This window comes from Aptenodytes forsteri, unplaced genomic scaffold (assembly GCF_000699145.1).
Source record: "Aptenodytes forsteri isolate BGI_AS27 unplaced genomic scaffold, ASM69914v1 Scaffold528, whole genome shotgun sequence".
Lineage (NCBI taxonomy): Eukaryota > Metazoa > Chordata > Aves > Sphenisciformes > Spheniscidae > Aptenodytes > Aptenodytes forsteri.
In genome coordinates this window covers 411,711-435,079 of record NW_008794881.1, presented here as the reverse complement: position 1 = coordinate 435,079, position 23,369 = coordinate 411,711, and the positions used below count along the sequence as shown (strand labels likewise).

The following is a 23,369-nucleotide window of genomic DNA, read 5'->3' as shown; positions in this document are numbered from 1 at the left end:
AAGAAAACAGTAGTTTCTACAGAAGGTAGTAAGTTACTGAAAAATGAGGAAGGCAGGGAGAGAAACAGGAAGGAGTGAGGGAAGACCGGAAAATTGAAACTAGTAAGGTTAAGTTTACACGGTTCTGAATTTTTGTTCCAAGATAATGAAATAGATAGAATGAAATAAAATAAAGCAATGAGCCATTTTGGATCCCGAGATAGGAGCTGTGGGACTGCCCATCGGGGCTGGTCCCGTACTCACTTGCTCCATTAAAACAAAAAACCATAGCAGTGGACAGCAGATCTCGGCCTACCTGGCTGGCAAAGTTTAGGCACAAGGCAATGCTGGGCACAGCCTGAGCCAGAGCTTTCCTGTTTAGCTTATGGCGACGAGGCAAATCTCCGGAGGTGGCAGGAGTCTTGTCGGCTGTGACTGAATCATCAGCCAGAAGTTGACCGCAGGGGCTCTAGTCTGCTTTTGCATGGCTTCTGTGGCAGCCTGAGAAACTCCCACTTACACTGGTGGAGACAGAAAAATCCCCTTTTTAATATGTAGTTCTTCCAAGATTCCTGCAACATAGGAGATAGATAACTGCAAATGTAGCTAAAGGTGACAATAAGGAGAGAGAGAAGTAGCAGACACGTGCTTACAGTTAGATAAAAATTTTACTCCTACCGCCGACTGGTACAATGCTGGTTAAAAGATAAAAGTGTGAGATATACTGCGTATTCTGCATCGGAATTAGAAATTACAGAATGCAAAATAGTCGTTACTGTGTCTGCCTTCGGCTTCTTGAGGAAGGGAAGGGAGCGTGGGAAATCAGGGCTTGGAAAGGACGGGAGGAGAGTGACTAAACAACAAATTAAGACACAATTCAAGCAGAAAAGAGTGAAATGGAACATACTTACGGAATGGAAAGCACGTGTGCACAGGGGAGGAAGCGCTGCGGAAAGGATTTGGGACTCGTGGTAACCAGGCACACCAGCGACATAGGGCTGCTGCAGAAAAGACAGACATCCCTGTGGGTGCAGCCGGCGAGCACCTCTTTTAAGACCCGAGAGGCTCCATCAGCCGGGGGCGGCCGCGGGTGCAGTCCCCTGGGCAGCTCTGGGCACAGCACCTCAACGCAGTGTAGACAAATTGGATGCAGTCCAGAGGGTAGGAACAGCTTTGCAAAGAAGTTGTAGAAAGAGGGGGGAAAACCTCCCAACTATGTAAAAGGTTGCTGTGAGGAAGGCTGACATCTGGTTTTCTTCCTGTCTATCAAGGTTAGCAGAACCTGCTTCACTGCAGCAAGGGAGAATTGCATTAAAAGGGCAACAGGCTGCCCGGGGCGTTTGGGGAACCTCAGGCATTGCAGATTTTTGCGGATGGGTTAGAAAAGCAGCTCTCAAAGAATGGTCTGTGCACACCTGAGCCTCGCTTAAAGCGGAGGGGACCAGGTGAAAGATGCCCTCCAGCCACCCCTCACTGCTCCCGACTTCAATGCTCTTTGCTATCCCTGCAGTTAGCAGGCAGGTGGAGGCGGCAACGCCTAGACACCCTATAACTGAAAGCAGGGAATTTTTAATTTGTGGTGAGTCCACTGATAAAACCCAGCATCAAAAACATGTAATTCAAATACCAAGTTCATTTATAATGGAAATAACCTGCTTTTCAAATTGGTAAGCCTGGTTATGATGTGGCGAAGCAAGCAACCTCCAGTTTCCAAATTCCACAGTCTGTCGTGGAATTTGTCCAGCCAAATCTGCGTCTCGGAAGTACAAGCAATTCACGCAAACGTATCTTGGCAACATGTCTACACAGTTCTTTTAAAAAAACCAGGCTTCTAATTACATAGTTTGCTTTATCTTACTGACTATGGCAAGAAATTGCTTTCTCTTTTAGGACATTGTTTTAAAATAATAAGTTTTTTTCCAGTTACAGATTATTGGCGGGATAGAAAGCAACTTCTGTTACACCTTCTACAATGCTGGCATATTGATGGGTTCAAAGATACATAGGAACTGAAATTCTGAAACACAAAATAATTTTGGAATTAAAATTTATGAAAAAAACCTGAAGACTAAAACTACAACTTGCATTCCCCGGGCAGAGGCTTCTGTGTGTACGTTTCCTCTGAAGTGTTACCTCCGTGCACCACATGTTGTTCCAAGTTCTTCATTATTTGTAAAACATCTTCCAATGTTTGCAAAGCGTTGTATGAAACGGTGCCAAAAAAAGCTGCTAGATTTCAGGGTTGAAACGCTGTCTTTTGCAACAAGTCAGAGGTCTGTTTCACAACAAGTCAATGTCTGTTTTGCAGGCGTTTTTGAGACAGAGCCTCAGAGAAACTTTGCAACAATGGGCGGGCCTGCAGCCAGCGTGGGTTGCCATCCCCACGCACGGTCCTATTGCTAATTTCATCAGCTTTGAACATTGTTACGGAACAATCTCCGAAAGAACCCTAATACAGCGAGACTGGGTTTTTTTCCCCCTCCATAACATAAAACATGAGAGAAACGGTAAACTAATACTGCTTTAAACATCATACTCTTTTTACAAAACACGTAGTTCAAGAACACCATCATTTGTAGCTGGATAGAGGGTATAAATTCTAGAAGTCTGTTACTGTTCGCATGACACATTTGTTGGATCGGGTGATGCCACTACTTATTTTTATTCAGAGACTTAAGTCTGTGTGCCCATATCAAACTGTGAGCTGATAATGTCAATTTTATTTAGTTCATTCACATAAATCTTCAACAACATAACCACGCTGAGAATTAGAAACCATTTTAAAATACCAAACAACAAGCAAGCACGTTCTCATCTTGAAAGTATAATTATTTTGAGTTAAAAGATTTGTGACATTTATATATAATAACAGGTAAGGCTTTAACTGTGTGGTTTTCTTGATGAGAAAAAGTATCAAAAATATCTGGAAGAGCATCATTTGCAGTTTTCTTTCCCAGAATACTCTTTTCTAGGGAGTTACATGTATTGACCAGCAGGGAACAGGATCACTGGTCGGCTCAAGCCTGTAATCTTTCTTGTATTGCCTGAAACAAAATCAAAACAAGAAAAATTTGTGAGGAAATAACCAAAGGGCAGGCCCAGAATGGACCTTATGTTTGCAGACGGTACCGGGAGTCAGAGGGACTGTGCGTGGGCAGAGCTGGCACCTCTCCGCTCCTAGAGCCGGAGGCAGCGGTGGTGGGGACACTCAGGGACAGCGAGCAGAAACTGCACGCTCACAGCATTTCTTCCACGTCACGGAAACTTGCTAAAAGCAATTGAAGTGTAAAGACTTTTTTCTTGTGGTAAATCCAGCTGAGGAAACACCCTCCCTCTATCCACGTAAACGAGGCAGCAGAACCTTACTTTATCTGGCATTTTTTATGCAACCCGTAGCCCCAGGGTATGATTTCCCCCCTCTATGAAATAGGAGCCTTGAGCCCTGTAGCATCACTTAACAAGCAACAAATTCAGGCTGTTAGGGAAAAGCTCAAGCACAAGTTCCTATTATTTCCACCAAAGAGGTGTATTCTTACAGACAAACACTCCCTTAGTTTAATTTCTTTTGATCTCTGGTATTAGCTGATAAAATACATCTCAAAGCATGCACATCACTCACCCTTATCCCGTATCTGTTACCTGGTAACTTTGTGCTCAGATCCAGACACACTTAGGAGTCTTTCGTCAGCTCTCTGATCGGTGTTGGAATTATTCTCAAATTGTGCTTTTGAATAAAATTGACCTAAGCACCAGACACACAAATTATTTAAAAATACAAAACATCTGAGTATTGTCCATTTAACCCAACTGGCAGCTATGACACTAGGAAAGCAGCCATCTGCCTCAGAAAGCAAAAAATCCTCCCTTAGTAAGTTAAGAAAATTCCCGTGTTTCAGCTGTGATCTCCTGTTATCCCTAACCCTCCTCCCCAGAGAGATTCAGCCTTGCTCTGATGGGTTTTCACTTTCTTTTTTTTTGCAGTTTTAGAATATGCAGCCTCTCCGTTTGCAAAGCTTTTGAAACAACTTCAGCTTCAGTCCCATCAGGATTTTTGGAGTTGAGACGTTCAGGACCAGCTGGCTTTCATTTTGTAACCCTGATTGTTTACAATTTTATGTCCATTATTTGACATCAAATGAATTTGCTGCATAAATTCTGTCATTCCACAACACGGTTGAGGTTAAGCCCAACTATTATTTTAGTCTTATTTTAACGTTTTCTAAGCCCATAATGCTCTATTTAGGCTTGTACCGCCGGTGAGTGGAAAAGCATTGTGTTATGTTTCAAGGGTAAGACCTCCTCTCTTTGCAGATTGCTGTGCAGTAAAAGGTGAGGTTACGCGTCTGAAAAGAATAAATTAAATGTAAAGCTTCTCTAGAACCCCCTGAATTACAGCATTCCTGCCGCCTTGCCTGCCCTCTGCTTTTCGTGAGAGCTTGTCAGGCCCCAGGGAAGTAAAATCTGAATAAGGGCTTATGATGTGGCTGAACCCCCCCACCCCACTATATTCTCATTTCAGGAGCTTAGTTGCAAGATCATCTTTCTTTGCTGCTTACATCCGTAATGATACGCACCCAGAACTCCACTGACTTTGTCAGAAAAATGGTTGGTGTTCGAGAAATACAGCCCAAGGAAATCATCTGGAAACTTTACAAAGGAAATTTTTACTGTGACGGTATCAGACAATGATGCCGTAACGCTCCTTTCCTTTTCAACGGAGACTCTCAGCCTGGGAAGTAAATCATGATGTTATTTCCAAGAAGAATATGAAGAAAGAACATGTATTTAACTAGCTGACATTAATTAATTAAAATAATTTAATTTTTGCCTTTTGTCTCTTTGCAGTTGCATTTTTCATGATCTGTTGGTGGTTATTTTTAAGCTAGAAAATATTAAGTAGCCTGTCTTTTCTCTATGCTGCACAACAGACCTTTCCCACATCGGGTTACATGCAAATACACCAACAGAGAAGAACTTTCTGCTGATGAAAACACCTTATTATCCATAATGGCCAGAAATGCTCAGATGGAAGAAAAAAAAGAATATTTTTTCATAATTTTAATGAGAAAAAAGGTAGACGAGAAAATAATTCCATCTATTTTATGAACAAGTCAAATACTTTTTTCTTGGATATTTCACAAGTTTTTTCAAACCCTGCCTTTCTTCTAACCCATTAATTTTATTTTGACCTCAGGTGGGCTTGCAGAACACGAACATCCACTGCCATTTTTCTCCCTTGCTGATCAGGTTAGACAAAAACACATCCACACAGGCGGGTGTACAAAGCGCTGCGGTGGCAAGGGCTCGGGTGCTGGTTTGAAGCAGGAGGATCATTCTGCTCGGCAGATGACAAATTATAGAGGGGCATAAATCCAGCATGTTCTTGGCTCCGTTTGGATTATAAAAATAATCGAAAGCAGTTGTTTTAGGGCTTCTGTTATTGTCTAGAACTGCCTGTAAGGGAGGGAGTGCTGTGTGTCCTGTCTGCCCCAGACCAACAGCAGATCCTCCCGGAGGTTTATTCCGGCAATGCAAAAAAAGCTGGTGGAACTAGCTATATTCAGCTCTTTCTTGCGGTAGGGAAGGATCCCGCTCTGATTAGTCTGACAAATGAAGTCTACATTTAAAGTACCCTTTCTCCAACAGTGGGCATTTAGTTACAGACAGCTATTCAAACACTTTATGCCTTCCCATAAAAAATGTCAGCTGCCCAGATGTGAGTTATTGCTAAAACCGAGGAGAAAGAAAACTTCAGCCTGTGCGGAGCCAACTGACGTATAAAAGAGACAGTAAATGTCAAAGCCATCACTTCGCAGTACTCGCCCTGCGGCTGGGGGAACACAAAGTGCCTGGTGGCAGCCGGCACGGCGGTGGCACAGGGGCTGCTATGAGCCGCAGCGCGTCCTCTTCTCACAAAGTGCCTGGTGGCAGGCGGCACGGCGGTGGCACAGGGGCTGCTATGAGCCGCAGCGCGTCCTCTTCTTTGGAAGATAAATGTTCTGCCCCTGACGTCGAAGCAGAAAGGCAGGCTGGTGGTGCAGTTGTTTTGATTCTCTTACGCATGGAGAATTAAAATCAAACCTTTTCTGTTCTCTGTATTTGAAATGGGGGATTGTGAAGGTACCCTGCTTCTGCTCACATTGAGTTACTCACTGGATGAGGACATTTGGAAGCACTTTCTTGACACAAATGTGAAAGTGGAGGCCTGGATGAAAAAAGATCTGACTCACATTTTCAAGTTTGGGAAAGGACAGGGCGGCGTTTCTTACCCCTGGATGGTGGAGGTGGCTGACTCCGTCCATGGCAGCCGAGTGCTCTCGTTATCGTGGCTTAGGACGATCTCATCCGTGGAGACGTGGATTCGTACGGGGGGATTCACGTAGGTAATTTCAAACTGCACAAAGAGTTTTATTCTGTCCCCAAGTTTCCCCGTCACAGTGAGTCCTTTAATAACATTGACACAAATTTGTCATGTGACCGTATTTATAAGGTACAAGTGATCTTAATAAAACTGCTTCAGCGTTGTTGCTACTTAAAGGTCTCAAATCTAGTTTTGGGAGGCACAGCACCCCCAGATTTCAGATCCACGTGCCCCCAAGGCTGCAGTGGAGTCACCAGAGTCTGTTTACCCCCACGTTGCCACCTCCTCTCACAGAGGTGGCTCTGCTCCACAACCAGAGCAGCTGACAACCGGCGCTTGGGGCCACAACTCATCTGAGTACAGGACCACAGAAAAAGTGCGGTGCTTTAAAAGCATGCATCTTTCCGTTAGCATGTAGGGACCGTGGGGTTTAAGGTCTCTGCAGAAGCCCCCAGGGGCTGGGCAGGGGAAAATCCTCAAGGCCACGGCTGTGACCCCAGGAGGAGAAGGAGGTAACACACAAGCAGGCCTGTGAGAAGTGCCCTCAGCTGTTGCACAGTGAAAATTAATATTGCCTAATAGAAAGAAAAAATTAACCACAGCCACTCCGGTCACTGCAGGGCAGCAGGTATGACACGGCCCTTCACGAAAGGGGGTTATTCCCAAAGACACCAACTGCTCTCATAGACCAAAGTGACTCTCCTTGTCCTTGGTATCGGGGGTAATCTGGCTCACTCACCTTGCTCCGGATCTGACAGCAGGTGGAGAGAGGGCTGTGGTTTTCCATCAGTATTTAAACAGATTATTTCATTTTGTTTGGGTAATTGCAAGAGAAGCTGTGGATATTCGTTGGCTGAAAAGCCAGAAGAACAATGTTAGCACGCAAAGAAAAATCTAGCCTGTACCCTTTGGGTAGGCACAGCAAAATTACTTAATTTATACCTAAAATATTAGTTATAGCTTTTTATAGAATAGAATGATTAGAATCAACAGTAATAATTATTGAAAAGCACACCCAGACACAGCATCTTGATACGAAGGAAAACAACAGATTTTTAAAATTAGAGTTTATTAAGGACAATGAGCCCTTAAAAAAGCTGAGGCTGAAGATCTGTTGTACTACATTTCTGTTGGTGTTATATCCTCGAGCCAGAGAGGCTCTCTCATGGGATATGGGGATATTTTTCACTTACGTGGAAAGAACCAGCCAAGGGTTGCAAGAAGAGGTAAAGGGTTTTCAGAGTTGATGCAGTCAGAAAAAATGTTATTGTGTGAAAAACTGTACATTGCAGTTATATTAATTATTAAAATGGGACTAGTATACGCATTACTTACCAAGAGGTTGTGCTCTTATTTTGTCTCTTAGCCTGACAACTGAAATACTTGAAATTAGTAAGAAGAGTTTAATGAAACATTTTTCTCCAAGTTGGCTAATTAACCAGGAAGAATACTGTGACAAGAGCCTTTTCAGCAGAGCTCTTCACGGACTTCTACAGAGAGCTTTGCTTAAAACAAGGTGTCCCAACGAGGAAAAAAAGCACAACATCCAGTGCCTGTTTCTCTTAGGACCGACCGTGCCACCGGGGCATGCTCAGCCTGAGCTGCGGGAGGGTTTAGAGCCGCGTTTTCAATGGCTGCTACGCAGCACTGAACCCACAGCACGCCCACCCCAGCTCCTCTCGCACACAACTGTGAATAACTACCTACTGACAACAGCTTCTTGTTGCTGCCAGATTTGGGCTCAGAGTGCCATCGACCTGAAATAAAAGGTTTTTCCAATGTTTGGTTGGTTTGGGATCGTGCCTTGCATCTCCCTCCCCACCCTTTAAAACAGGGAATCCCTCCCGCTCGTTGCCCGCTGACTTTTTTTGGATACAGCCAGGAGCGCACGTGTGCGGACCCTATGCAGGCAGCAGCCAGCGCCTGCTGCTCTGCGCTGTGGGAGCTCGTGGCGATGCCGAGCTCTGTCTCTGCAGCGCCCTGGGATTTCCCCCTCGCAGGACAGGCATTGTCATTGTGCAGACGGCTGTGCCCCACATTGGCTTCACGCAGCAAGCCCCGGGACTGGTAAATTATTTTTTTTACACCCATTTCCTTCAGCTTACTAATACATACTTTTCCAGATCTTTCACATTTATTTTCAGGAGGTGTAATAATTTTTTATTTCTGAAAAGGGACCAAGATTGTTTTCAAAAGTTTATAGTTCATTATAAAATATCTGTGGACTGAAACACATATAATAAAAACGAAATTGTATATCAAGTGGACATCCACAATCAAAATGTAATTATTTAACTAATATTGCTATGAACCTACATATGAAATGAACTTTATAAAATTTTTCTGAATAAAAACAAAGGAGGAGCACTTACCAGGAGGTGGTCCACTCCTCAGTCTATAAGCATCTGGAGAAAGAAAAGAGAGTATCTGTGTTTTATTCATGATTGCATTACATACCTTATGGGAGTGTTTCAAACATCAAATCTGCAATTCTCCAGCTGCACCCGTCTTCCTTTCTCAAAGTAAACTATCTGCAGTAATGAAGTCCATAGAACGTGAGCACTGATCCCTGGAAAATATTTCCAGCTGAAGGATGGAAATGGACAAAAACTACTAAGGACTTTGTGAGGAAGGGATTTGCAGAAAGGGATCTGATCGTCTGCTAGGTGCCTGGGGCCTCACCCGCCTTCTGCAGGGGGACGAGGCGGGGGGAGTGGTGGTGCCGGTGCAGCAGAGTTGCCCGGCCCCGGTGCGAGCGCCGGTGCTTCTGGTGGAAGGGGACAGCCGGCACGGGAGGCTCTGCAGAGGGACCGGCTCCATGCACCGCTACAGCACCAGCACGGGCTCACAACGTGGTCCCTCTGGAGCGCTGCAGCCACAGACAAGAGCTGTTACTGGCAGTTAAGAATCAGATGAGCTCAACGTGAGAAATTGCAGCAACACGCAAAAAGGCACATCAAAACCTCCCTTGGTCACAATAGCCCAGCGTCCTGTTTGCCCCTTCTTCCCGGCCGCCCCAGCTGCGCTGGTCCGTCACGACGGAGAGCAACGGTGCTCAGCGATGCTCTGGTGGGCACCAACCCCAGATCCAGTGGGGACACCCCTGCACCCTCGAGCAGCCGTGCCTGCCCAACCATCGCACCGACGCAGGGCTTGGCACCTGCTACGGAAACAGGTCGTGCTGCAGAGGTGGCCCCAACTCTTCTCCTCCTGCAGCCAAAGGGAGCTTTGAGGGAAAGGCAGCGCCCAGCCCTGCGTGCCCCCTGAGCAGGGCAGGACGGTTGCTGGGCCGTGCTTCTGGTCGGGGAGTTTTCTGCTATTAAACTCCCCATCGCCACTTTGAAACAGGTAACCTTCAGGGGATGGGGCAGCATTATAATTCCCTCAATACATTTCTGTGAAAGAACTAGAGCAAAACCAGGGCTCTTCACCTATAAAAGTATTGCTATTATGATGTATTATCATAGCTGAGATTAAATATTAATTTTAAACTTCCAGCATTATTAATCTGATGAACAGATCTATTATTTCCAGAAAGAGAGGAAAAAAATACCTAAAGCATCCTCAGAAGTCATTCCAAAATATCTTAGGCTTAATTTTTTGACAGATGCTTTGCACATGGTAGGAAGAAGCAGAAAACATCATTAGCAGCATTCGCTTGAAGAACTACTTTTCCTCATGAGCAAAGACAATTCTGGCCTTTGAGACTTTCTGAATGGAAGATTTTTTCCCTTTGACCATGTTATCCACCCAAACCCTGCACGGACCTCGGCAGTCATTGCTTACATTTTGCTTCACGTATTTTTCCAAATCTCAGATACTTCCCTCTGTAGAACAACCACCACTAGCTCTTTTTTTTTTTTTTCATTAGAGGCTATTATGGAAATATGCTACTGGAAAAGAAGAAAACATTTACCTCCTACTGGCAAACTGCTGGGCTTCTCATTATCTAACACAAGGAAGAGGGACAGGTTAGTGTCACACAGTCAACACTAAACGACTTTACCCGTGTGCAGACCAGAAAACTGGGACAAGTGCATGCTGGGCTTCAGGTGATGAGCTTTTTTGTGTTAAAGGACAGGTAGTCAGAGCACATCCAAGACTCCTAGCGATGGCATGCTTTCCTCCCCTGCATTCATTTTTCCACTTTAATGCTACAGAGAAAAGTGCAGAATCCCTTTGCAGCGGCAGGAACGCCGAGTAACAACTGTTAAATTACTTTTAGTTAATATTTAAACAAATTATTTTCCATTTCAATAGTAGTGCCCACTTCCCCTTTTAACAAAACCTTGTATGTTTTATTTTGAAGGGAAGCTAATCCCGCAACTCCTGCCTCCAATGGGGCTTATTACCGTGTCACATCGCTATAAAACAAACCTATACTGGAGGTCAACAACAAATCATCATCAACAGCAGCATATTTCAGGGGGGCTGTTCGATGCCCCACTTACCAGCTTCGGTGGGTTTGTTCGCCAGCTCCGTCTGCTGCTGGCCAGTGGGTTTGGTGACCACCATGGAAGTCAGGGGCGTAACGAAGTTGTACTGCAGAGAGAGCTCTAAGGCTTGCGCCTCCAGGGTTTTCTTGTCCTCTTCTTCCGCTGAAATACTAAAGACTGTGTTAGTGATGAGAAATAACTTGCAGAGACTATGAGCAAATAGTCTTCAGATTCCTTTTCATATTAGCTGTGTCTTAACAGATATTTTTTATTATTGAAGGGTGAGTAGTCTTATTGGGATAACTCAGCTGTTCACGTGCTTGAAATTATGGAGATGCTTAACTGTTTGCAACACTGGAGCCTATGTATGGTGCAAATAGATAAAAATAATAGAAATGTGATCTAGGAAATGTCTTATGGGCATACTTACTGTTCTCTTTACTAGTTATTGCCATTCACTTATCTACAGACAATATTTCTGGATGCGTAACAACAGCTCAACACAATCCTTGCAATTAAAATCTATTTCATAGTAATGTCATGAAAAATATCTTACGTTTTCATATGTGTCTATACATATATATACATGCGTTTAATGATACAGCGCTATCATAAACTGAAAGGCACCTCATGTTCCCCATACAGTAATGTAGTATTCTTCCAGTATACTACATTTTTAATACTATCTGCAGAAATATTTCTGTTTCTTTGTGTTTTCCAATCATATAATTTGTGAATAAGGAATTTGTGTTTTAAGAAGTTAGAATTTTGTAATACAAAACATTGAAATAGCTTACGATTTTTCCAGAAGCTGTTGAATGGTTAAGTAAGCCCACAGTCTCTCTATGAAATTTCCAAAGACGTAACTTTGATTTTGAAATACTTGCTCCTTCTCTTTGACGTTTGCTTCTTCTTTAAGAGTCAAGTCACTAGCGTGCTGAAGTGGGAGAAAACTGACCATCAAAAGAACAGTTCCAGACTTCTTTTATAGTCACATTATTAGACTTAAAAGAATATCTTCCAGTACAAGGTGCCCTTTTTGTCCTTCAATTTTGTCCGTTCCCATTGGAAAATGCAACTCCAAACTACCAAAGAAGCATGTATTTTGGATATGTATTTCTGGACTCGAAACAGTGTTGAAAAAAGGAGGTAATAAAATTGTTCTATTTCAACATTTTTGAGATGAATAATTCAGATTTCCTTCTTCATTCTAAAAATACAAACCAGTTTACTAAAAATGTTTGAAAGGCCAAAATATTATGGTTTTGAAAGGATTAAAATTGCTGTTTGCTTATTTGGATATACTTCAAGTTTTTTCTTTTGCAGCAAATTCAGGAGGGGGAAATTGTTTGAATTCTTAAATATTTTCCTAAAATGGGAAAACAGCTGAATGCCCAAATGTAGAGAACATATATTGCACACAAAGACTTCTTGAAGTCTCCTATTGCACCATAAAAGACAGAAGGGAGATATGTTTTTCACAGTTAGTGAACTAAACACTTACTGTCTGAGCTTTAATTTCTACTGGCAAAAGATCAAGCTCATTGCTAATTTTTCCAGATACTATAATTTCGGATCCTTCAAAAAACAGCTTGAAATTGTTCTTGGTTACTCCCTCAATGGCATTTTCTGGATACTGCATTTCAATTTTCATTAATATTGGGGTAGCCACCTCTTGATAAAAGCCCTAAAGAGAAGCAGAGAGAGAGAGAGAGCGCGCGCGCACACAAATGACTGTAAAATTATGCAAAGCAATACGTTGAATGTCTAAAACCCCCTTTAAAAGAAGTGAGCGAAGCTTTTCTTCAGCAGTGTAAGACTGCTGCAAACCTAGAAAAAAATTAAATGTTTCTTCCCAAGGTTCAGCACACCTTCTCCAGCCAGGCTGGCGATGCCATATAAACTGTATGGTAACCCAAGTACCCAAGCAGCATCCCCATTATCACCGTCCCACCCAGTTAGGTGTTTTGCTTTAGCCACTTTTCACAGCTCATTTTTTTAAACTGGACTAATCCTGAGGATTAACCTTCCTTTTTCTGGACCGGGGCTGGTGTTAAGCAAATCCAGTCGCTGCACATCCAGCCAAAACAGGTAGAAGTGGCTTCCCAAAAAAGAGAATGTCCTGAAAGTTGTAACCCCTCTCCAGATGGACAGGAAAGACCCAGGCTGGTGGTACTGCAGAGCCAGTTTGCCTGTAGGTGCCTCAAACTACCCGCTGTTTTTTAGGGAAACCGTAACAAGCAGCTTCCAATGGTGGTACTTCAAGCGGTCTGAATCGGAACCAAGAACAGAAGTTTTTCCACCATCACCTCCCCTGGACAGTTTGTCTGTTTGCAGAGGTACACAAAAGTGTGAGTTTCCAGGTTTGTCCAAATGCAGCTGATTTGAGGAGGACTTCAACTGTGAGTCATGGTTATGGTACAAACCCTCAGATACCCCAAAATTGCCTTCCTCCCTCCCCAGAATTAACAGATAAACTCAAACCCAACTCTTCATCTCAGAAAATCTGTGGTTTTGCTGCTAAGACTAGACATAAGCTGTAGCTGATAATGGCTTTTCTGGCATTTTCCTTAGTCCTGACCTGGAGCTGCAAGGCTGCATCAGCGTTTTCATATATACGACGTGCTATTCCTCCATTGCTTAGGGCCATTTTCTCCAGGAACTTATAGCTGACATCAAACCCAAAGCCAAGGCAGAAAAGAGCATATTTCCCATTGACTGCTTTCTGAATGTTTTCTTGAATTACTTCCACATTACTCTCACCTGTAGTTGAAACAAAAACATACCCTTGTTTGTTTGGTTTTTTAAAGTACAAAAAGACAGCAGCGGGCTTAATGGAAAATTCTGCCTAAAGTCTTTTAAAAATAATTCAGAATAAAATATTAAAAATATATGGGACAGAATTCCATTGATTGAATTGGAGATGAAAGCACCACTCTGCATTTGGGGTGCCAGAACCTGATTCTCCCCCTTAATGACTTTTACTAACTTCTACTCATGTCGTCATGGCTAAGTGCAAAATATTTTACAAGATTACAGTGGCCAGAGGAGGTTTTTAGGATAAAAGGGACACACGCTACAAGTTCACAGCACAAGGGGTGGAAACACTTGATCAAGCCTTGGGAAGACAAGTACCATCCATAAAAATTATGCGCGTGAATTCAGAGAAGAATGGATTGGTTAATGGTGTAATTCAGGCAAACTGCAAATTAACTCAGCCTTGCTTCCCCCCCAGCCCCTTTGCGCGATAAAGGGAAAAGATTTTCACACCGTCATCTTATCCCATTTGAAGAGCCGGTTAAAGCCCTGCAGGGAGAGCTTCTCTATCAGCATTTCCAGGCAGGAACTGTCACTGCCCGTAGCAATATCATGAGAGCAGCTCAGGTTTTTCCCTTTCAGCCTGCTTTGCCAAGGAAATGTGGGAAAGGCTGAGAGAGTTGGGGTTGTTCAGCCTGGAGAAGAGAAGGCTTCGGGGAGACCTTATTGCAGCCTATCAGTACTTACAGGGGGCTTATAAAAAAGATGGTGGCAAACTTTTTAGCAGGGCCTGTTGCGACAGGACAAGGGGGAATGGCTGGGGGGTTGGACTAGATGACCTTTAGAGGTCCCTTCCAACCCAAACTATTCTATGATTCTAAGGAAGGCAGCGTATGCAGTAATGCTGCACGTATTCACCTGGCACTGCACCCCGGCCTGATTACTAGCCAGCTTGTGGATGCGCGATGTGCAGTACGTTCGGGGATATTTGAGACTCACTGTGGCTGTGCTGAGCAGGCAGCACCATGAGCTGAATTTTATTAAAAAACCCAAATAAACCAACCCCAAAAGCAGTACGGATCACACGATCTGAAAGGCAGACTGGTCTTATTAGAGGGCTTACAGTTGAATTAATATTGCTGGCCTCGGAGAGATGCTGGTGCCACACAAAACTTAGACAAACTCCTGCTCAGAACAAGTGACGTTTGTGCCATTGCATTGGGAGTCACTCTTTATTTAACCCATTATTTCTATCTCAACCCTCTGGTTTGTGCTATCACAGCTGATCACTAGTTAAGAGCTAGACATGGAAAAGAGTACAAAACAAGAGGCACCTTGAAAATATCCCAAGTTTGGGGCAAGGAGGGTGAAGAAATAGAAGCAATACCTCTCAAATGGGACTGTACATAATATATGCAAAATCATAGAATCATTAAGGTTGGAAAAGACCCTAAGATCGATATTTAACCCATTATTTCTATCTCAACCCTCTGGTTTGTGCTATCACAGCTGATCACTAGTTAAGAGCTAGACATGGAAAAGAGTACAAAACAAGAGGCACCTTGAAAATATCCCAAGTTTGGGGCAAGGAGGGTGAAGAAATAGAAGCAATACCTCTCAAATGGGACCGTACATAATATATGCAAAATCATAGAATCATTAAGGTTGGAAAAGACCTCTAAGATCATCGAGTCCAACCGTCAACCCAACACCACCATGCCCACTAAACCATGTCCCTAAGCGCCTCATCTACATTTTAAATACCTCCAGGGATGGGGACTCCACCACTTCCCTGGGCAGCCTGTTCCAATGTTTAACCACTCTTTCAGCAAAGAAATTTTTCCTCACGTCCAATCTAAACCTCCCCCGGTGAAACTTGAGGCCGTTTCCTCTTGTCCTAAAATGTCCATGTTTCAGCTCTAAGTATTTTACTTTCACGTTTTAGCTGTGCCTGGAGTATCTCCAACACTTCCCTCGAGTTTATAAACTGGGAAGCCAATGTTATTTAGCAAAACAGTTCCCAGCTAAAGGACCTGAACTCACGGGCAGGCAGGCTCTGCCACCACTTCTTACAGCCCTTGCCAGAGCCCTCTCCTAATCATCCTCTCTCCGACGCAGATCCAGCAATAGCCCAGCCTGCTTATACCGAAGCTCTTCTGAAACACAGACTATGTCTATCGACATCTGGGATGCAGTGTAAAAGATAAAAAAAATCAAGGAGAGAGGACTGCGGCTAGTATTTACTCACCAGAAGTGGGCTGGCCGTCTGTCAGCAAAATCATCATGGAGACGCTCCGTCCTGGCAGCCTCTCGGCTTTATCCAGCATGCTCACGGCAGTCAGCAGGGCACGATTGATATCTGTGCCTACAATGAGAAAGCAGGCATCACTCACCTGGAAAGGATGATCATCTGAAGGGATCGGTGCACTTCATCTGCAGAGTTGTTTAAAGTTTTCTGCAGGAAGTAATCCTTCAGAGGTGAGGATTTAGGGGTTTAGCCTTCTGGGCTTAATTACGGTGTATTATATTGCAATGGCAATACTGGAGTATTCTTTTGGGAGCATTTTCCACACACGTCATGGGAAATACAAACATGTCTAGAGCCGTTAAAAAGTGCTTAAATAAACACGCTGTCATCTGTCAACCTACATTTAAGAAATGTCTCCTAGCCTTATTTGAGAAGTCAAAGAAAAGAGCTGGGCACAGGTGGGCTTCATTTGTGTTAGTGCCTGGGATAAGAAAACCTACGTTAATACTAACAGCATAACATTAAGGGGAGATACGGCCTTTTAGATGTGCTTAAAACTAAACAACAAAACAAAGCTCACTGAGTGGTGCGGCAATTGAAATGCTTCATGCCTATTTTGACTGTTTTGTTTCTGTAGTGTGGCTTACGCAGGAGTATAACTTCGGGTGCATTTTATTTTAGAAGGGGACCCTTGATATTAAAAAAATCAGCAAATTGCTGTCAAACGTTGAGTAAATTGCCATTTTTCTGTAGAAAAAAAATGTGCTATCAGGAAATCTTCCAGCCACCTCTGTTAGAAGAATCCGAAACAAAACTCTGTGGCTTGTATGGTTCACACACGTGATGTAGCCATCTCTCTATATCCATATCATAATGTAGTCACCAATCTGTCCACTCCCATAACCAGCCTTTCTATCCCACTCATCACTCATAAGTCTTAAAAACTTACTTGCTTTGTGAGCACTGATGGTAGTTCTGTGGCATTATACAACTAATAAAAATACTAATTCCTTTCTAAGCAATATATTATATTGGGCGCATGTTTGTGGTTACAAGCATCTGGGTGGTGCCTTGTACCTCCACTAGCAGAAAGAGTTTGCACGAATCCTGCAGCACTCGCCACGTTCTCTGCAGTGGCTTGCAGCAAAGAGCTCTTCCACTCCCCCACTTTGCTGTTAAAGGTGATAAAGCTGAAATGATCTTCTGGGCGGAGGTCTTGCAAAATCTTCGACAGGGCATCCCTCGTCTGTTCCAAGGAGAAGACATTCACTTTGAATATTTCTACTTCTCTGCCAGAACTGGGATTGGAATTGCAGCGTACTAAGGGGGTTTCTCTACAGCACTCTTCAAGATGCAGCCCAATGCCCTTATTTAGCCCTAATGGTATTTTGCAGGTTGAGACCATCAGAAATGGCCGATTCACTTAACTTACAGACACAAAAAACCACCTTTGAGGGCTGTCGCGGGTTTGTCTGCTCTCTAACAAAGCTATATACACAGTCATCTATAAAGGTAAAACAGACAAATTAATTCTTTAAACTTCATTAAAGAAAAAAATTAGAAGCAAAATATTTGGCAAAGGTAGAGACAGAAAAAGTGCTCTCTGCCTTGATGTTTGATACCTGTGAGAACAGCCGTATCGGAAAAGTGTTGCTCTTCAATAGCTTAAATCTGTGCATATCCATTTTCAAGCATTTCTATGTGTCTGAAAATTTTGCTGTGTACAAAACCAGCATGCGTTCCAAAAGCGTCATTCACAGTCACTTCCCTGAAAGGCTGGTGTCCGAGTGACCCGTGCAAGCAGAGGTCAGTACTTTGAGGTAAGTTACCTGTTCAATCTTTCTGCCTGCCATGGACCCACTTCGATCTATAACGAAGATGACATTTTTGGGAAACACTGGCATTTCACGGGGTGCAAAGTAATGCACAAAATACCCACTGACAATCTGAAATACAGAATGTGACATCATGTATAAAATTGCAGCTAAATAAATAAATATTGCATCTTAATATTCTGGCATAGCAAAAAGGGGGGTGCATGCTCAGCATTCTGTTCTTCTAGATAAGCCCAAATCAAAGAACTATTAAAATGTATTTCCTAGCTGGAAGCGAGATTATCTGTAGAAAGCAAATCACAAGAGAACAGCGTGTGTGTGTGTGTGTATATATATATATGTGTGTGTGCGCGCATAAAAAAATAATATATTATATGCCTTAGTGCCATATGTATGATACATCTGTATTATCACTGTATATTACGTTACCTCTTTATTATCACCTACGAGCACATCTCTGCTCGTTGACTGTGACTGCCATCTTTTAGCACATCCATGTAGACTTCATTAGTGAAATGGTATGGAAAATAATGTACTTTATCCCCTAGAATATGCATCGGTCCATAAATATTTTCTGTAAGTTCCTGCTCTCTTTAGTTATGCCTCAGTTGCCACAAAAAATAGAAGAAAACCAAGCAGTCATGTTAATAGTTATATAAATCACATTCCTCTAAACTTCGTTTACAAGAAGCCACAAATATGCCTTAGATCAGCCAAAATATAAAAAAAAGAAGAATGTAAAGAGACATCTATAAAGTGGCAATACAGATTTGGTATTGAAACAAAATTTGAAACTGATGTGTTTTCATGGATGATCCACTCTTGCAATGTGTCTGGCGTCTCTGGGGATTTGCTGAACATCGCCATCAGTTCCTGCTGACCCTGGATTAATGGAAACAGCTTTTCCTGTCACTCTTGGTGTTTCAAAGTAAATGTTGCTGTTTTGCTGATTGCACTTCACATTCAGACGTATCTATAAACTGAAAGCATTTTTATTTCTATTTCTTTTTTACCTGTATATCACCTGCAGTGGCACCTCTCCTGACATCGTAACGCACAACAAAATCACCGTTGAGGAGGGTTTCATCAAGCTCAGGATTTATCTTCTGTTGATCTACAGTTGGCCTAAATAAAATATGAGCCTGCAAAGCAATCAGAAGAAAAGATTTAAAGCAACATAACTTAAAGCTGCCACCGGCGGTAACGTCTGGCAGCTGCTGCTTTACCTTGGTTTCGTTCTGCACTTTTGTGAGCGCCTCAGTTAACTCATTTGTCATGAACGTGCTGTCTGTCTCCAAGAAGCGTATGCCTTGGGGCTCGAAGATGTGCACATCAATCTGACAGCGGAGGAGAAGTCGGTGTCAGCATCTCGGAGGAAACACAGCGGTGCCTGACAAACGCCGCGGTGCTCCCTGCCCAGCCCTCGCCGGGGCAGCTCACCTGGAAGTGCTTGACAAGCTGCTTCGGTCGGACCTTGATCAGCAGCTCGAACTTCCCCAGCTGCCGCTTCAACAGCTCCTCATACGCCAGCTCAAAAGTGACTTTGCTGGCGGCCGCAATGCTGACGGACACGTGAAACTGCTCCAGTTTTCTGCCTGTGATTCTGGGGGGGGAGAACAGAGATTTACCTCCTGCGGGGAAGGTTTGTGTGCGGTGGCCAAAGTTTATGAAGTGTGCTAAATTACGTCCAAGGGGTGTAAAATAAATAAAAAAAGAAACAGTACTAGTAAATCTTATTGAAGAGAAGATTTTTTAACATTGTGAGTGATATTATATTACATAAGCATGCCATGGGTGCTGCACATGCAAGCTGAGAAATGGAGCAGAAGCCTCTGCATGTCCCAGGCTGGGATCAAGCAGGACTGGGACTGACTACGTGGGGAGCACAGATTAAATATACCCCGAAAGCGTGATGTCTGCTCAAGTGCCATGGTCCTCTGCGCTTGCAGGGAAGCAGACTCAATGACTGAGCATCACCCCAGCCCGGCGAGGTCTTCCCGCGTGACAGCAAGTCCCAGGACATCGCTAAACGGTGACACTTCCCACTGAAGCCCATTGCAGGACCAGATACAAATCATATATATATACACACGCTCCGTCCCTCCCAACAAGAACCCAAGGCTGCTTTTCACATTTATCCCCACTGAGAGGTGGCTGGCTCCAGGGCTTAACCCACCCCCAGCCAAACAAGAAGCCGAGGAAGAGCGTCGGAGCAGCCTTACTCAGGATGGCAACGTACTTGACGAGGCCGGCGCTCTGCCCGTGTGAGACCGCAGCGTCATATTCCTTTTGAGCAGAGGCTTTTTCCTTTATTATTCCCGGGTATACTTTACTGTCGATCGACCTGTTTGGTTCCCATAAAAATTAATTAATATTAGAAGGAAAGTGCTGCAGAAAGAAACAAGAGGAACGCTGCACTTTGTGGCCCTCGGGACACGAGCAGGGGATGCTGTTTGGCTCTCTCATCCCTCCCCCTCCAGGAGGGTGGCAGGGGCACCACCACAACACAGCTCTCCTCCTTGCAGGGTCCCAGGGAGACCGGCACAGGAGAAACACCACCACCGAGCACATTTGTCACCCACCCTGTGCAGCAGGCAGCCTCGCCCTGGCCCTGGGCACCTTCTTTCTATTTGGCTGCCTGCTTCTTTGCCCCACAGAGCATTTTGTGCAGGGCCCTCCAGAGCTCAGCTCTTTGTGCTTTTTGCTCAGCATTTCCCGAGAAGAAAGATGAACCGCCCGCCCCAGCCCCCAGAGCTGCCTCCTTCACGCCACAGGTAAGGACTGGTCCTACATGGAGAAGTTGGTGATGAAGGCTGACTTGGGTAGCTCCACTTCAAAGGTCGCCTCTCTGGACTCATTAGCTCGGTTGACAATTTTGCTGGTGACGACGGTGTGAGCAAATCGCGACGTGACCTTGCAGTCCACGTGAAGGCTGTAGATTTCAATAGCATGCTGGAAAAAAAATAAACAGGCTGAAACAGAAACACTCAGTTTTTGCTCTTGAGCAGTCCTTACCTGGGTGATGTTATCAGAAAAGTTCTACGAGCAACAAACTGTTAGAGGATCTGGATGGGATCAGGGAGGGGTTTGTGACCACACGCTCTGCACAGACCAACCACCTGCGTGTGCCTTATTCACATCTCTGCAGCCACGACCACAGCCCCACGCAAAATCGGCAGCTACATCTGCATGTTGTCATTCCACAGAAGGCTTCTGTTGAGCCTTTTTCTGTGGTCTTCTCTCCTCGGGTTATTCTGAAGCAGCTGCTGTGTCACCCCAATACATCGCCTAAGATTAACCTCAGAAAAATCAAGACGCCTCTTTAAGCGCTCGACCATGGAAATGAGACCTGCTAGCTTTTTGCGTGACTATTTATTTGCTCTCCTAGGTGTTGACTTTGCTGCACGTTTTTCAGTTCGGTGCCTTGTGTCACATACGATGTTTAGCAGGTTTGAAACCTCGTGTGGGCTTCCAACCCCTTGCTGGTTGCACAAGCAGGGATGCCCTTTGGGCGCTTGTGTTTCTCCTGGTCTGGTGCTTCCAGGGCCCCCAACGCTCGAGGGAGGAAGGCACCGTCCTGGCGCTGCCCAGGGACACCCCACAGAGTGGCCGGACTGGGAATTGCCTGGAGCACCTGCCTCTGTAAACACCCTCCCTTTTGCATTTGGGATGTCAGTTTTAAAGGCCCTACCTGTGTTTCAGCAGTGACATTAAGAAGGGTTGATCTGGACATCACCAGCCTTACAATAGTCCAATAGTTTATTAAAATAAAAAAGCTCAGCATCAAAGCAGATCATCACACTTCTGTTTTTGCTTTTCCAGCCTCACAAATCTTTTGAATGGCTAATTGATCTTTACAGGAGATGAATTATCAAAATAACTACTTTGCTCACCAATTAATAGCATCCACTGGCCTCTTCTTAGTTAGGGCACTGGCTGAAATTCAAAAGTTTAATCAAGCTAAACATGGCCATTCAATACAAAGCTGTGACCACAGCTTTGTGCTCGGGCATCAGGGCAGGAGGTGCCACAGCCAATGCCAGGTGAGTAACGGGCGGCTGTTTCTTTTTTCGTTATACGTTGCCAGAGCGTGCTCCATCTCCTGATGCCTACTGACAATCTAGGACAGTGGGATAAAACCCAAAAATATTCATCGAGAGAACAATTTCCTGATCCTGGCAGACTGGGTGCCTCCCTGCTGCCCACCCCTTCCCTGGGGAAGAGCATGGTCAGACACATCTGTAAATGCTCTCCTGCCACATTTATACTATAACAGCCCAAACAACCAACCAAAAAGGCCTTAAAAGGACCCAAAGCTCTGAAATCACGACAATACACCCGAGGCTCCACAGGTGGTGGTTACCAGAGGAGTTACCTGCATTACCTGGCCAGCTACCGCCATACCACCGGATCACCAAATGAGCAAACAAGATATTGTTAAAAAAAAAAAAAATACCTTTTGAGCAATAGTTTCTGCTAAAGCTACGAGTGAGGAAAAGACCATCAACGTGAGCAACGTTCTCTCCTCCATTTTGGAAAGACCAGATTTTCAAATGAAAACTCGGTTTATCTTAATCAGTTAATGAGTAACTTGTACTTAGGGATATTATGTAGACTTTGAAGAGACCCAGAAACTTAATATTTACATGTTAAACATAGGTAAAACTTGGACTTGGTTAACGTTTATTCTTCCAACGGATCTTTGCTGTTAAACATTAGAATTTTAATGTTTCATAACGCATAAGATTAAGAAATCCTCATGTTTTCTTTTTAAACTTAGATCTCGCTGTTGCATGTGAAATCCCACAGGCAGATGAACTGGTCTGTGCAACAAGCTGCATTTGTGGATGCATGAATCTCTACCACATCCAACAGCAGTTATCTGGAAGGGCACAGCCTTAACGTTATCTCAAGCACTTCAGAGATTTGGAGATTGCCAAGACATGCAACATTCACGTGAGATTTTACAGCTGGTGACTTCTTCAAAGTTTGTGCCTCCCTGCCCAACTGGCCCATGAGAGGTATGGAGTGACCCTCTTAAAACATCCCTTTTTGCTTCCTCTGACAAGCCATAATCCTTGTTTGTCAAATAGCAAAATCAGTTGTGGCTTGTCTTTAGCTAAAGAGTAAAAACAAAGTGATCAGACCTTGCCTGGACTCCCTATGGAGAGAGGCGCTGAGTCAGTGCCTGTACGTACACGTATGTAAGTGTACAAAGAAGACAAACCACCCAAAACCAAGCGCAACAACAGCCGTGCACGGGAGCACATCTGGCCCTGTCCGGCCCTAACACAGCTGTGATGTATCCAGTCGGGGATTCTGCAAAGTTGCCTTAACACGTGCACTCAGCGGGGCTGTTTGCACAAAAGATTAGTGCTGGGAGAGCTCTGCGCCTGAATTTATCTGGAAACTGAGCGGGATGACTCTTTCCACCTCCTATTTTATAATAAAATCTTCATCCAACGGGGTCTTCGACCAGTTCCTGTGAAGTTTTTATTGGTCAAGGGTTGGCCTGTAGCCCTGGAAAAAATAAGTTATCTTAAAAGTCCAATTTTATACACAAATAATTATAGACAGTGTTATGCTAACATAATTCCTAAAATACATGCTCACTCACGTGGCGTTTAGGTAGTCTCCTAGTGCAAGACAGCTCGCATGACTATTTAAAAGATATTTCTCCATCCGAGTAGTTGCAATACCTGCCTCTTCTACAAAGCATTTTAAACACATTGTGGGGAAATAATTTGGGTTTT

The 23,369-nt window shown here is 44.0% G+C and overlaps 1 protein-coding gene across 1 annotated transcript; it reads right to left on the bottom strand.

The window, feature by feature from the left end:
• Positions 1-2,615: 2,615 nt before the first annotated feature.
• On the bottom strand, positions 2,616-22,147 carry LOC103895172 (inter-alpha-trypsin inhibitor heavy chain H4). The gene is made up of 22 exons (XM_019470852.1): positions 22,073-22,147; positions 20,408-20,568; positions 19,856-19,960; positions 19,057-19,219; positions 18,843-18,953; positions 18,630-18,758; positions 17,611-17,727; positions 16,859-17,027; positions 15,782-15,898; positions 13,358-13,539; positions 12,281-12,463; positions 11,574-11,713; positions 10,792-10,946; positions 10,257-10,289; positions 8,713-8,745; positions 8,052-8,097; positions 7,676-7,722; positions 7,080-7,193; positions 6,249-6,423; positions 4,554-4,708; positions 3,619-3,721; positions 2,616-3,023 (listed from the first exon to the last, which is right to left on the bottom strand). Exons 1-22 carry the CDS (start codon positions 22,145-22,147, stop codon positions 2,948-2,950), a joined length of 2,589 nt encoding a protein of 862 aa, XP_019326397.1. The 3' UTR covers positions 2,616-2,947.
• Between the last annotated feature and the right edge of the window lie 1,222 nt (positions 22,148-23,369).